General features: G+C 39.7%; 3 protein-coding genes across 3 annotated transcripts; all 3 read right to left on the bottom strand.

Moving 5' to 3' along the window:
• Positions 1 to 791: 791 nt before the first annotated feature.
• LOC111326845 (sphingosine 1-phosphate receptor 3) lies at positions 792 to 5792 on the bottom strand. The gene is made up of 2 exons (XM_022930923.2): positions 5352 to 5792; positions 792 to 1985 (listed from the first exon to the last, which is right to left on the bottom strand). Exons 1-2 carry the CDS (start codon positions 5365 to 5367, stop codon positions 1117 to 1119), a joined length of 885 nt encoding a protein of 294 aa, XP_022786658.2. The 5' UTR covers positions 5368 to 5792; the 3' UTR covers positions 792 to 1116.
• Positions 5793 to 7154: 1362 nt separating this feature from the next.
• LOC111326893 (beta-1 adrenergic receptor) lies at positions 7155 to 10885 on the bottom strand. Its single transcript, XM_022930976.2, has 2 exons — positions 10541 to 10885; positions 7155 to 8909 (listed from the first exon to the last, which is right to left on the bottom strand). The coding sequence occupies exons 1-2, from the start codon at positions 10548 to 10550 to the stop codon at positions 7996 to 7998; spliced, it is 924 nt and encodes a 307-aa protein (XP_022786711.2). The 5' UTR covers positions 10551 to 10885; the 3' UTR covers positions 7155 to 7995.
• Positions 10886 to 12520: 1635 nt separating this feature from the next.
• LOC111326902 (adenosine receptor A2b-like) lies at positions 12521 to 15810 on the bottom strand. Its single transcript, XM_088753971.1, has 2 exons — positions 14946 to 15810; positions 12521 to 14175 (listed from the first exon to the last, which is right to left on the bottom strand). The coding sequence occupies exon 2, from the start codon at positions 14144 to 14146 to the stop codon at positions 13211 to 13213; it is 936 nt and encodes a 311-aa protein (XP_088610097.1). The 5' UTR covers positions 14147 to 14175; positions 14946 to 15810; the 3' UTR covers positions 12521 to 13210.
• Between the last annotated feature and the right edge of the window lie 257 nt (positions 15811 to 16067).

Below are 16067 nucleotides of genomic sequence, written 5' to 3' on the forward strand. Positions count from 1 at the left end.
TGACCCCTCCTATCTGGGGGAAGGGGTCATCGCGTAAAAATAACCTCAGTCTCCATAGCGTGAGAAGGCTTGTTGTATTGTTACACATATCCATGTGACCCGCTGCTGCTATAATATCTCAGTTAGTCCCACCCCTTCCCCTCTTAAGCCTGGTTTTAAGCCTAGCGACGCAAGTACAAGCGTAAGCAAAACGAAAGCATAAGGTTTATATGCCAAATGAAAAGGAACGTCGACAAGCACAAGCAGTAGCACAAGAAAAAAGAAAAAAAAACGATCCTTGTGGTCGTGCTTGTATTTGAGTTTGGCGTCGAGGCCGTTTTCACAGTGAAATAAAAGTTGTTATGCTTGCGTTTGTGCTTGCGGTCGCTAGTCAGAACCAGGCTTTACCGATGTCCTTGGTCTCACTGACAGTTGGTCGGTACCGACTAAGAATCCTGAGTGTCAAAGTACACTACAAAGTAACACGATAAGGCAAAAGATTTACCCTTAGTTCTATTCAGGAATGCCGGAGGTTCTTGCGCCTCGCTTCCTAGATTGAGCACTGCCCCTGAAAATCTACGCTAAGAATGGTCTTGATATGCTCTCATTCAGAGGCCCATGTTTTTCTCGATATGTGATCGAAGCCGTGGGATGGCGAAGCCAAAAAATAACAACAACAACAAAAAAACAACAACAGCAACAAACAAACAAAACAAAACAAAACAAATGAAAGCATGTCCTTTAAGAAATCTTTCATAGTCGCATTAGGATCTTGCAAGCATATACCAGTGATTTTGATGTGACTACTGAAGTGTAAGTATAAGTAAAGGTTTTATTGTGGTGAAAGTTTCCGAAAACAAAGCAATAGTACCCTCACATATCTCGGTAAGTAACGGGTTTTAAAGATATCCACACTAAGACAAAATAAAAGCTGGTGATTACTTGAACCTAAATAAAATTCGGTCTCTTTCTTTTCGGTTGCCTTTTTTTCCAGTCAAACCTGATTTAACTAAACATATTTTTCGGGTGTGAATGATGGGGGCATCAGTGAGGTAAGTTTTGGTAAACTAAATAACGAAAGAGTTGTCCGTGTTAAAGAGTTACACAGCCTTCTAAGTTGTTCTTTGGTCTAAACAATCAATTATTGTCGGTGCGTCTGAAAATTCTCTTAAGTGCGCGTCGAAATTTTACCGTACGTAGAGCGTAAGCGATAGGATTGGCCAATGGATGTGCAAATATCAAGCATTGGAATATTACGATAATTTTACTGGGAATGCAGTCTTCGTGATCACAACACTCTCTGATATTTTCCACAACGAAAAGCGGACTCCAGCATAAGGTAAATAAACCAATGAGTACGAATACAGAGAGAGCCACGCTCCTCTCTTTCCTTTTAAGTCTTTCCATTCGTTGACTGTTTGCTGTTAGAGGATGCAACTCCCTTCTTTGATCACCTGTTCCAAAATGTCGGCGCAGCTGTTTTCTGACCAGCAGAAAGATCCGTGTGTAGCAAGCAAATAATAGTATCAATACAGGAACTCCGATAGCATCTATGATAAACATTCTATAACTATTAAGTGAGTTCCACCCGATTAAAGGAAGGGAGGCTGTTAGCCCAGCTAGAAGCCAGATGGACATGATGCCTATGGCGTGATAACTCGTCGCCGAGGAATCTTCATTCTTACCGGATGATATGACGATAAGTCTTTCAACTGCCAGGCCCAGGATTGTAAGAAATGAAGCACAAATAGCAAGATACATCGTGACGTACGCTGCCTTGATGACATCCTTATTACCAGGAAACCAGTGAAGAATAGCAAAAAGTAACTCTGTTGGAAAACCCATGAGTAGATCACAAACAGCCAGATTTAGGATGAGACTGTTGGCTGTTCCTTTAAGCTGCTTGAATGGATCTTTCCAGATTGTTATTATCACCAGGGAATTTAAAACCGCGGTCAACACCGAAAAGGAAAAGAGGAATACTGTCTGAGCTGAAGTCACCGGGTCTATTAAGGAAAAATAAATTATTCATTAGCTTGAAGACAGAGGGGAGGGGGGGGGGGGGACAAAACAGCTAGCGCTCTCGACTTTAGACAGAGAAGTTCGGGTCTTCCCGAGCCTTTTTGTTGCGTTATTGTGCACTTTGAACATCCTTCTCCCATATTCTTAGAGGGTACGGACTAACTGGAGAGAGGGGGTTCCCTGAGATATATAGAGCAGCAACTTCTTTGTTACGGTAACTGGGATCGTTTGTACATGATGACCTCCTCCTTCCCCCTGGATGTGATGGGTCTGTTGTGGGTAACACTATTTCTAATTGCGTTTGAAATTGAAGATCCGTCAGCCGTAAGATGAGTGCTTCCACGGAACACTTTTTTGCAAGGTCCCGCGTAAAAACAGAAACAATAAAACAAAACAAAGACGCATTGTATTGGTTCCATTTTGATGATGCAGGAAGCAACATTTAGTGCATCGGAAATTGGCCATTTGTCTGTACTCGGAACTCTCGCCGGCTCGATGATATTTTTGATAAGCTGTCGATGCGATTTACAATATCCAAGAGAGCTCAGAAACAGAACATTGCATAGAAAATTGATAGGGGAAGAGTGAGGGCTGGGGCGGTATTATATGAATATCATCGAGCCTCCCTTTAAAAACAAAGAATACCTAAATAGAAATATATATGAAAGTGTTACTGCCAAATATTTTCTGGTTTTTCGCATTTACTTTTCAACCCTTTGTAGTTTCTTTTGCGTTATCATCTTTGGCGTTTGTGGTTTTTCTGCCGCAGAAGTCTATTATTCTTTGTATTGGTTAGTTTTGTCGAATGTGCTCAGGAAACTTTTCAGTTCTAGTCAACGTGTCATCGTGTTAAGATCCGTAAAGCTCAACGTCAAAGCTGTGAAATCCCTAACGCGGACACAGAAGTAAGTCATTCACTTTGTGCATGTGTATATCGTATTACCGAAAACTAAAGTTTGTTTTCGTAGTTCTAAGATAATTTCTAGTCGATCTAACTATAGTTTTTCGCTGTATTTATCTCCTCGAAACCGCTTTGTATATTATCTTTATATCGCCCACTCGATGCTTCGCTACGCATCGCTTCTTTTCAACGTTGTTTGCGTCTCATCGCTCGCTTCAATAAATTTGTTTACATCCTTACCGTCGTGAGCATCATTATTGTAGCGAAAGTTCTTATGGTGGCTCGTACCGGTTTTCATCTTTTTGATGGTTTGTAACTTTGAAAGAATGCAACAGAAAGACTGACGAAGGCCAGTTGAACACTTTTACGGGGTTGAATTACATAATCATTGGTTATCCATAAATCAGTGTCATTTCGTTACTAGCAGTTTCCATGGTAACGCTTTCATAGGCTTATTCAGACGCATTTTTTAGCTTGTGGCTTAAATAATTCGAAAACTAACCCGGTGACCCCCTGATTTTTTTCAGTGACTGCTTTTGGCACTTGAAAAGGAAAATGCACAAAGATTTTTAAAACATTCTACGGAGCGGAATTTCAGAAAATCTACAAAAAGGGCAATTTTCACACATCGCAAATTTCCTTCCGTAGAATTTTCTATTTCTTTTTTCTGATGATTCCTTTCGACATTATTATCATATTGGAACAATAAAAAGAAGGGGTCACCGCCCTTGTTTTCATGCAATAGCTTTCATGAGTTTAGCAATTTCCACGCGCGTTCTCGCGCATTTAAAAATCTGGATTCTATAAGATCGACATTTGCTCATGATCTGTTTTAGCTACCGCTGACAATTGCATGTGCTCGCGCGAGCACCTACGATCTGATGTTTACAGACGTTTACTGCTAAGAAAATCATTAAACAGTCATCAAAGACAGCCTCCCGAGCTCATCTTAAAAATCCTACACATGAATTCTGGCTATATCATATTATTTTCCTTGAAGTTTCAAAGTCTTCGTCCACCTCAGATAGATTACCCTTCACTTGAGTTCTTCATTTTTCGCCGTCGCAAGATTTCATATCGGTTGAATATTTCTTTTAAATGTGAAGTGAAGCAACCTTTACTTCTCCGAAAATCGTCTTCGTTATCTTAGTTTCTATCTCCTGCATTCACAGTGGCCGCTCATCACATCAAATACAAGCTCTTAGGTAAACTTCTCACAAAAGTAGAAAAAATTCCACGCGCCGCCATCTTTGTTTTGAATTTTCATCTTTTGATCTCGCGCTTCTTTCGCACGTTTCTCTCGCGCAAGTCACGCAAGAGTGACCTGTTCCCCGCGCGAGGAAACTGTTACGAGCCACCTTAAAGCGCGCGTCAATAATTTTCCGTCCTAACGTGGGATTACATGATCGTCCCGTGAGTAACGTTCTACGCTCACAGAAAGAATTAAGGAAAAAAGAAAATGATCTGAGTGGTAAACGCTCAGCAACACCGCCTGTTAAACGTGAGAAACGGACAGGTGGTTAAAAGAGCTGCCCCGAGTCTAGCGTGCGTGACTTCCAGTTTGCGTGCGAGGGCCTCATCGCCCTCGCGTGCTTTTCTAAATCACTCATGCGCGAGTGTAAATCGCTCACGCTTGGTCACGTTATATTGAGCTACCCAGGAAGCACGCAGCTTCGAAGAAGCATTTATCTAATGACAAAAATTCATAACGCAGATTTCAATTGATTTTCTCACGGACGGTTAACGTCCAAATATATTTTCGAACATTACCTTTGAAGTCTAAAGAGAATAAATGATGAAAAGTCAAGCTGGATTAGTTCATTGTATGACATTGTTATGTGCGCGTGTTGATATCAGCTAAAGCTGACTAGAAGTTGATGGAATAAGCGAAAAACCACTTTCATCAAAAGCGCCATCGCTTTAACATATCGATGTATCGTTAAATAAATGATTGGCATCCTTCCTCGTTAGCGCACTAAAGAAATCCTTTTACTGGATATGACGGTAGAGAGTTGAGTTTGGTTTCAATTCCGTATTATTGTGGTTACCTTGAGAATCTGTCTTCCGCTCTTTATATCAGTCTTCGGAGCTTCTAATTCTAACACTTTCCACGCTTAGCTAGTCTTTGATTTCTCTTCTTGTTAAGAGTCTGTTTCAACGTCTCGATTGACTCTCAAGAACAACATCATAAACAAAAACAAAAAAAGTGATCACAGCATACACTCTTACTAAAATACCGTTGAAGAATATCGAAATTTATTTTCCAGACAATGAAAGAGTTACCGTAATGACCGTTGCCGGGTTGCAAGTACAGAAAGGCAATTTCTGCAACTCGATCTACTATATAAGCAAAACTGCAATCGCCGAGGTGGATCTTCCAATATACAACTGGAAAGACTACATTTATGTAAAGAGGATATGTAATATGTATGTTCCATTCAATATTTACCTTGTTCAAAATCCATCACGACTTCGGGTGCCTTATCTCCTGAAAGTCTCGCATGTGAAACAAGCTACTGTTCAGAAATGATTTTCATATTTTGGATGAGGGTGATGATACTGAATGCTTCTGTCTTTTCCTTCAGCTGTCTGATCAGGACCAGGTTATATGCATTAAATCGGCTTGTTCCTGTCTAACCGGAAGCTGTGCGTTCGAAACATCTCTCTGCTCTTAGGATGTCACGTGCACTACAAGCGAACGATAATCCATTGGTTTAAATTCGGTAGCGCAGGAGAATTGAGATATTTTCGTTTGATTAATGAAACTATTTAACAAATTATCCACTTTGAAACAACAAGAAGCAAAAGCTAAACAAATCGGTTGATAATGAAATGAGAAAAAAAGAGACAAACAAAGACAACGAGGACACTTAACCCTGTTTAGCGCGGGATTTGTGACGGCCTCTTATAATCACTTGAAAGTCACATGGATGATGACCTAGGCGGAAATTGATGCAATTTTAGTCACAAACTCATAGGAATTGCTTACATCTATGTATTGCATTATCTCCAATATCACCCTACGTCTTGAATGAATCCTCGCAGAACTAGAGGATGGAAACTGAAGGTAACTTTCGTCATTGTCATTTTTAAATTTCGTTTGAGTTGTTGTATGTCATCTCGATACCTTACTAATAGAATCCTCATTGTAAAATGAATATTCACCGATTTTGTCTGAGAGCTGGTTTACCGGATTGACCCGATAAGATATCATCGGCTGCAGGAGAAAGGATTTAACCGGACGCTTTAATTTTTTCTTGTTTGGAGGCTGACTTACAGCTGTATGGGTTGGTAATGGCAAGATTAGCGAGGTTCCACCGGTAATACAAGATCCGCCAGCATCTTGAGCAAACAGCACTGGATCTATAAAGGCCTCGTTCATTTAAAATGTATATCTCGATAATTTTTGGGTTAATCAAAGGGAATATACTATTTTGATGAAGGCAATTAGCTTATCTTAACGTCATCAAAGTTTTGTAGCAGGAGCTTGGCCGAGATTTTTCAAAGGGAGGGGAGGGGGTCTTAAACTGTGTCAAATAGAGGCTACTCACCAGATTGTCATGATGACCCCCACGGCGTGTTTTACTCAATGTTGCAAAAAAAGGCTTACAACAAAGAGGGGGGGGGGGAATGACGGGCACCTCACGACCCCTCCCTAGCTACGCGCTTGATAGTAGTAGCTAGCTAGATTAGTAGTAGCACTAGACTGACATCCTCAGTACGGGAGAATAGGGATACTTCTTACTTCTTGGAAATAGGATATAAGGATAAGCTCCCGCTGCGCCTGCGTGGGCCACTGGGCTCTAGAAAAAACTTAAGGTGGCTCGTACCAGTTTCCTCGCGAGGGGAACAGATCACTCTTGCGTCACGCGCGAGAGAAACGTGCGAAAGAAGCGCGAGATCGCGCGAGATTAAAAGACGAAAATTTAAAACAAAGATGGCGGCGCGAGGATTTTTTCCTACTTATCTGAGGAATTTATCTAAGAGCTTGTATTTGATGTGTTGAGCGGCCACTGTGAATGCAGGAGATAGAAATTAAGATAAAGAAGACGATTTTCGGAGAAGTAAAGGTTGCTTCACTTCACATTTAAAAGAAAGATTCAACCGATATGAAATCTTGCGACGGCGAAAAAAGAACTACTCAAGTGAAGGATAATCTACCTGAAGTGGAGGAAGACTTTGAAACTTCAAGGAGAATAATATGATATAGCCAGAAGTGATGTGTAGGATTTTTAAGATGAGCTCGGGAGGCTGTCTTTGACGGCTGTTTAATGATTTTCTTAGCAGCAAACGTCTATAAACATCAGATCGTAGGTGCTCGCGCGAGCACACGCAATTGTCAGCGGTAGCTAAAACAGATCATGAGCAAATGTCGATCTTATAGAATCCAGATTTTTAAATGCGCGAGAACGCGCGTGGAAATTGCTAAACTCACGAAAGCTATTGCAGGAAAACAAGTCCAGTGACCCCTTCTTTTTATTGTTCCAATATGATAATAACGTCGGAAGAAATTATCAGAAAAAAAATTAGAAAATTCTACGGAAGGAAATTTGCGATGTTTGAAAATTGCCTTTTTTTTAGATTTTCTGAAATTCCGCTCCGTAGAATGTTTTAAAAATCTTTGCGCATTTTCCTTTTCAAGTGCCAAATGCAATCACTGAAAAAAAATCACGGGGTCACAGGGTTAGTTTTCGAATTATTTAAGCCACAAGCTAAAAAATGCGTCTGAATACGCCTATGAAAGCGTTGCCATGGAAACTGCTAGTGACGAAATGACACCTATTTTTGGATAACCAATTATTATATAATTCAACCCCGTAAAAGTGTTCAACTGGCCTTGGTCAGTCTTTCTGTTGTATTCTTTCAAAGTTACAAACCATCAAAAAGATGAAAACCGGTACGAGCCACCTTAAACTGCTTTTTGCATCAAAGAAACTGAAATCAAAATGCTCAGTATAAAACAGGTAAACAGCTGTTCTATTTAAGGCCACTTATGATTTCCACTTACGTTATTAAGGATTGAATGGTCATAATGATAACAATTAAAAATAATAAAGAAAATTTGAACTGGTTACCTCCATCACATACATAATTTACAATGGGGCCCTGCACAAAAAAATTTTTTTGAGAGCTCGTCGAAATTTCGCTGTACGTAATGCGTAAGCAATAGGATTGGCCAGCGGATGTGCGAATATGAAAATATGGAATATCAAATGAGATTTCTCCGGAATACAGTCTTTACAGAGTTCGATAATGTTTGCCAGCACTAATTCTGGAAGCCAACACAGGCAAAATAATCCAACAATGATGAATGCAGAACAAGCCACCTGTCTTTCCCTCCGTTTAAGTCTGTCTCTCCATTGGCCATTGTTTGTGAGGGGTTGTAGTTCGCTGCTCTGGTCAATTGTCCTTAAATCTCGGTTGAACTCTTTTCTGACCAGCAAGAAGATCCGTGTGTAACAGGCAAATAACAGAATCAATACAGGAATTCCAATTGCATCAGCGATAAATATTCTGTATTCGTGACAGGATGATTTTGCACCAAACACTGGCAGGAAGGTCAGCAGCCCAGCAAGTGTCCAAATTGAAAGGACCCCAACGGTGCGATAAGCGGTTGTTTGGTAATCCGCACTCCACGATGGTGATGATAGGACGAGAAGTCTTTCAACTGCCAGGCCCGATATTGTGAGAATCGAAGCGATAAAAACAAGATATAATGTAATGTATCCAGTCAAGACAATGATATTATACGTCAGTGTACCACGACCAGGAGACCAGATCAGAACAGCGAAAAGTAACTCGGCTGGAATGCCCACAAGAAGATCACAAACAGCCAAGTTTAATATGAGACAGTAAGCTGTTCCTTTGAGTTCCTTGAATGGATCCTTCCAGATTGTTATTATTACCAAGGAGTTTAACACCACTGTTAGAACCGAGAGAGACACGAGGCCTACTGCCTTAAGTGGGGTGACTTCGTCTGGTAACAAACATACACTTCTATTCAGAGCTGCGAATAACATAGATAGCTTTGGTTAGCAAGCTTCAAGGTGGAACAATGGTATGGATTCAAGTCAGCGATGAATTGAAAACACTGTAAGAAACTGAAACCTGATAAGGAATGATGTTGAAGTAAAGTAATCTAATTAGTTGCCTATCTCCTTATCTTATCTTATGCGCTCGTTAATATTTTTTCAATTATTGGAGGATCATAGCAACATAATGTGCTAACCTTCGACGACCAAACTTAAAAAAATCACCATCCGTTTCTTATGTATTTCAATTTTTTTGTTTGATGGACAAGTGATTGTATTAGTTTGCGGTTTGTTCTACTAATGATCATCTAGCTGGTCCCCTCCACTCGACTTTGCTTTTTATTTGAATGCGGATATATGTTGTAGTTCAATTTTGGTCTCATGGCGGCTTCTTTAGCGACATAGATATAATAATATGTTAGTAAAGACAATCGTGTAGAAGGACGGATTGAACAAACTGATCTTTATCTTGGCCTTTTTAGACCTGTAACTTCAGCCGAGAAAACATTGCCTCATAGACTTAAGATGATACATTTTAAGATCAGCCATGGATTAAAGAAAGCGTGGGGCACATAACAAATTATAGATAAAGATTCCCGTCAAGGAACCGAACCCCATATCTTTGGGTTTACCGGACCCACACGTAACTACTGAACAACACAAAATGAACCGGTTATATATTCACTTCATACATAATACATAATGTGAGTAGATGAATATAAGTGAATAGTTTCCACACCTCCGTTTTTCAGTGTTTGACCCGTTTGAATTGAATTGGTGGAACGCGCGACACATTCGACTTTGTTGATTCTGGCAATGCCCATGCTAAGATATTTAAAAATTAAAACTACATACTATAACACTAAAGCTGTTTTCCGTGAATGCCGTGCGTTAGACTTTAAAAATGTCATTGATCTTACGTTTAAATAACCCCAGAGACTCTGTGTTCCTTATATCGCGTGGTAAACTGTTCCATAATGTGGCGCCATTGTAGCTAAAGCTTTTTCTGTAATAATAAGTGCGCGGTAGTGGAACATTAAGCTTATTTTCAGAGTCCCTGAGGTCATAAGCAGAGTCACGCCACGTAAACTTTGAATATAGATACCTTGGAGCAACTTTATTGAGGTTAAAATCGTGAAATAGATAATACTTTTAGGGAATCAAAGTTCATCCTCCCACTTATTCGGAAATACAGTCGATTCTACTAGGACTGCTGTCCGATATCATCATTGAAAAGCTAACTTCAGAAACAAAAATTTTCTTCGATAGTAAATCACAAATGTATACTCAAAATGAAAAGCGATTGAACCTCACAGTGGCTCAGAATCCTCAGTCAGCTTGTTCTCTATATCCGAACATAAAGTTTTTAGGCTTTCATTTGCCGGCTTCGCCTTTAAAAATGTTGGGAGTCTTGCCGAGCTCCTGCCAATCTTGCCGAAGGATCAATGCCTGAATTCACATAGCGTATATTCAATGGGAGCGATTCAAGCCACTTCACAAATACATCAATATATCGAGCTCAGATATCTATCTTGGAACGCAGTTCTGAAATACACTGCGAGAACGGTAAAATAACATGAATATTTGCCAAATTGAACTAAGTTACCTTCAGACATCGCGAATACCAGGTGCTGTTCAGCAGATTAGCACAACACGGATATTTTTAGTGATCAGCGATTCTCTCCGCCTCAATAATCCGTCGCAAAGCTGATAGATCTCACTAAGGTAAAGCTTCTTGCTCGTCTCCTTTTGTTTGACCGGAAGATGTCACGCGAGCTGAGAACGAATGGCAAATATGGAAACTCCACCAGTTTCAACCTAGTTTTGCAAAGGCAAACACATTGATGGTCAACTGAGAAAACAACTGGAACGTCTCAGTGCTTGAGAGCTCAATTTCCTAGAAATTTGTATTGATCTCGTTGGATTTGGGTCTTTCCCTTTTCGTCACATGAGTGATGACGCCTGCGGAAGTCGAATATAATTATAGCCAAACATCCTACGAATTTAGTGCCACTGAATTTCATTAAATTATCTAAAGAAAAATTAAAGTTTTGTTGCTTAAGATTTTCACCTCTTAAAAGTTATTTTCTGAATATATACCAAAAATGTAATGACAGAAAGCTACCTACCAAAGTATGCTATGATACACAACTTGGACTTTGCCTGCTTATAGAAGCCAGTTGACCTTGAAGTTTATTTTGCTTTTTCGCCTTTCTTCACGATGCGGCGATCAACAGATTTGTATTGTCACGCAATTCCTGAAGAGGATCTTTAATGTCTTGTTTGCTCTCGCCGAGGTATAGTTGGTTTATAGCCAGTGTAAGGTAACAGTGCCTCAAAATTCGTGGATCCTGCAAATTTTTCCGCCGATCTCTTAATTTCATCAGATTGTTTGATATTTCACGAAGTCTATTCTACAGTGCCAAACATAAAATTTTAGAGTACTTCATGTCGGCCTCAAAGTTTTGCAATTGTCACAGATATGAAAGTCTGGGATTTTTTCTAATTTCCAAGCTTTCAACCGATATGAGTAAAGCAATTGTAGAGAGAGGGAGTTGTACAGAACAAAATTGTCTAATCCTGGTCTCGATCGCATTTTCAAACAGGGATTTCGACGTCTTGCGGGTATAAGAATTTACCATTCGCCACCCTTAGTCACTACGAAACCTTGATTCATAGCTCTCTAAATTCCGCGTCGTCAGTCGATCTGTCACGGTATCCAACAACACATGGGTACCTACGCAATATCTCGATCCCATGGCTTAGGATGACAAGGACTGTTGACAATGCCTGAAAATATGGGTCATATTCTTGACTGGAAATACCTTGAAGTTAAACAGCTCGTGTTTTCCTTTCTGATTGCGCACGGGGAGGAGAGAGATCTCAGAGATTGCGCAAAGTCTCCCGATACTAACTTGGGTGAAGTTGAGATCCAATGGTTTCAAAAACAATTTGAAAATTACCCTTCAATTGGCACAATTCCGGCTTCCCTGAACCGCTGCGTTTAGGGAAAATTTTTTAATTATTGTAAAGAATAAGAAAGATGGTAAGTTTTGAGCCAGGTAAAGAATAGAAAGTTGTTTTTTCGCGGTAAGTCACGAGCGTGGGACGAATAATAAAATTCTGAGTTCCCATGAGGAGACGAACCTCTGACCTATCGATTCCGCGCTCCAATTCTCTACTACTGATGAGTCATCGAGATTCTATGGTGACCAAGGCCCATTACGAAGTTCTTAATTCTATGACAAGCGTCCTGCATACTGCTAGGATCGGCAATGTGGATAAAGTCAATTTCGTAAGGAGCGCGGAATCGAAGGTCTGGGGTTCGTTTCCTCATGGGGACTCAGAAGTTTTTCTTTGTCCCACGTTCATGACTAGACGAAAAAACAACCTTTTATAATCATTGTTTGAGTTATGGACTTGGTGTTCTCCTGATGGGGATAACGCTATAATATGAATAAATGAAAACTTTAATTGTGCGTGCTCTCCCAAGCAGCTGTGCATTATGACCACGATGAACGAAATAGCACTAGAATTCTCATTACTTAGAGCCGGTTCATTTGCCCAACATCTTTACATTAAAATATCAAATAATAAATCTTCTCAAATTTATTATTGCATAAAAATTGTTTAAACTACTAGCCTGCTCAGCCTCGTATGTAGGACTGTTCCAAGTAACAGCATGCACCTCTGTACCGAAAACTCTTTTTAAGGGCTTCAATGTTCAGTATTGGAATGAATAGATTTAGGCCAGAGCATTGTGCTGATGCCAACTCAAACTAGATGATTTTGAGATAGGTTTCGTGCAGCGCGTTCAGTGATTACCTTCATTTCGAAGTCGGTTGTACTGAAATACATCATTTATCAATTTAGTGAACATTGAAAAGGGCGTTCGTAGGGAAGGCGGCTTAACTGGTTTTGATCTCTCATGAAGAGAGCGTGAATTAAGCCTAATTCGGAAAGAAAAAAAAAGAAGAGGCCAAAGCCAAAACGAAGGATTAAACTCCATAGCCCATGGTTCAAAGTCCATAGTTCAAAGCTGGGGTAAGCTAACAAAGGGTTAGCGTGAAATCTGACTTCAGATATGACGGATTTAGAAGAATTCAGTACAATTATTATTTTTTTTTACAATTTGGTGATTGAATGCTTTAAACAGAATAGATAAACTTATCCAAAAAAAAAAAAAGCTTTTGAATAAAGGAATAAAGAAACCCTGATTGAAATTGGGTTAGCGCTAATCGGCCTTTGAATAACTAGGCCCATAAAATTATATATTCTAACTACAAAGAGACAAAACGGACCTCTTTACGCTTTCAAGAATCTTTTTAACTTCGCGTCGGTAATGTGGCATTGTAAATGTGTACAAAACTGGATTGAGAGCGGAGTTTAAGAGCATAAGTACAAATAAGCCATTTTCTAGGGTACCTGCCATTGACAGGCTGTCATAGAATAAACTGATGTGAATGGTGATAGCATAAGGAAGGTAACACATTACATATGCTCCAACAAATAGAAAGGTGGCTTTGGCAAATAAGTGTTCTCGTCTTTTTGCTGTAATGTACTCATGTCCAGGTTGCACGAGTGACTGTTGAATTCCTTGTATTAGAAGATGCTTGTTGAAATTTCGGATGATTATGAACATGCGCATGTACAAAACGATTATAACAAGTGTTACAAACTCACAAAGCACGCAATGAAACCATTCAGTCATATTCGCGTTTCCAATAAGATTCGGAAAAAAGCCGAAAACTAAACCAAAAATCCAAATTAAAATAATTCGGCGCTTCAAAGGTAAACCAGTAAACAGCTTCTCTCGCCATAGTGGCATCTCCAAGGAAAGGTATCTCTCTATTGTAAGAGAGAGGATTGTTCCACTTGAAAGGCAAAGTGCTGAGGTGAGCACCATTCCAGCTGCGGTCATCAAAGTATACGCTAACTCCTCATGAACATCTTTCGGCACCGAATAGCTGATCATCAAAAGTAATTCACCCAAGAGACCGATCATCAAATCAGCAACAGCAAGGTTCACAACGAGATAGTTGGAAACGGTCCTTTGTTCGCTGCGCGGGTTCCTATAAATAGTCACAATAACCAGGAGGTTTCCTATTGTGGTCAATATGGACATTATGGCAAGGACAACTTGAAGTAATGTATTGATGATGCATATCCTTCCTATCAGTATATTGGAAAGGCTTTCATTGCTTGGTGTCATCTTTGAAGTTGATATTGAAATTGACTTCCCTGCAAGAGAGATCCAAAACGTAAGTGATTTGCTGTGCAGCTCAAAAGACATAAAGGTAATATCAAGTAAATGATTTCGTGGTTTCCTTTAATTATATGCTTTTTGTCTTTCAGATACCTTCAGCTTAAGGCAGCAATTTCAAACTTAGATCATCGAAGTGTCTCTTTTAACAATGCCATGGTTAACAGTAACAGTGGTTTTTTTTATTCAATGATGCATTGAATAATATTCTATTTGTGTCGACTGTCGTCAGTATTTGATAAAAAATATAATACGAACTCCACTGATGAAAGGAAACTACTTTGTCATGTATTTGTATATCAAAACATGTTACGTCACGAACGTTTTAGACGCTTTCAGACTCAAACTGTCAAAAATAAAAAAACAAAAACAAAAAGACACAGATGCTTATTCTAAGTTGCGAAAAAAAAAAAAAAAAAAACAGTAATTATTAAAAACGAAGATATTTGCTGCGTCTGACACAATCCCCTCAACTGTCGTTAAGACTTTCACTTCCACTTCCAACTCAGAGAGTTTAAGATTCAAAATCATTATTGAAAAACCCTAGACTAAAATTTAGCTTTGCTTTTTTATAAAGTGAACTTCTGACTGACCCACAGAAAGAACTGATTGCATGAGATATCATATGCCTGATTTGAGCTATTTTATTCACTAGCACGACACAAATAACATGGCATCGTTGATCCATAAGCTGACAATAACACAACAAAATTGGACAGAATATTGAAGAATTTATTCATTGTCTTACCCTCAGAAACTTCTAAGAATGCGTAGACTGGTTATACTGTAGACACTTTGTGTAATCGGGCCGTTTGATCGGTGTCTACCTCTCCTATCTGCAGGCTGCTAAGTCACGATCACACTACATATCCACTGCTTTGTTCCTGTTTACAAATCGCCAAGCCCTTGGCACGTGCTGGTCATAAATGCATGTGACTGAGGTATCGACTCGTTTCCACCTAGAAATTCTCGGACCATATAAAATGATGCAAAGGTTACCAGTACATGTTTAGTGCGCGTAGGATGTGGGATTTCCCCTATGGTGCACCTATGAATTACAAAGATGGTGACCTGACCGGAAGTCGATAAGAATTTGTAGATCATGAAAGACTACGCGTGAACTTCCTGTCGCTAAGGCTCCCCTTCGACGAATTTACTCTAATTTGCAGCATGATGTAAAGAATGAAGTTCAGATTCCTTACCTAATGGTTTTCGCTCGTTCGAATTGCAACAATCTGGGTGTTAAATAATGATCAAAACCTGTAAAAGCATAGTTTTCGTCGGTTGTTTTTCTTCGAGGATAACGTCACTTGCTTCACGCGGGTTTACAGAGCAACAAAACATGTTCTGATGTTCTTGCGTATTCTCCGTAAACGAGCGCTCAGCGTTTCGTAGGCATCAGCATTTAGAAATCATCTTGGATTTTGGTTGAAGATTGAAAAGAAAGAAACTCGTACTTTCCGGGTCTTAAAACACAGGAAATTATTTGATAGGCCGCTGGCCCGTGATATTTACTGAGTCAACATCGGTCATGCAAAGGCCTAAGTGACAGTAACAATGCACATCGGTCATAAAGATTACAATTTTAGATCGGTCGGGATTACGGAATTTATGATACAAAGCAAAAAAAGGCAGGTCAAGACTGTATGTGCCTACTGTAATATAGTTGTAGAGTACTGCAGTAAAAGAGGAATGTGTTGTGAAATGCAGAGGGCCGGGTCAGAATGAACAGCTCTTGTTAATGCCTAAATTGCTATGTTAAACATGTTCGGAGTAAATCACATACGTGAGAACGTTTGGTGGCGTAGCTTTCACATTCAGATCGATAACAAGTCGAAATGCAGAGGTGATACCCTGAACAAACGTCGAA

The sequence above is a fragment of the Stylophora pistillata genome, chromosome 3 (assembly GCF_964205215.1).
Source record: "Stylophora pistillata chromosome 3, jaStyPist1.2, whole genome shotgun sequence".
Lineage (NCBI taxonomy): Eukaryota > Metazoa > Cnidaria > Anthozoa > Scleractinia > Pocilloporidae > Stylophora > Stylophora pistillata.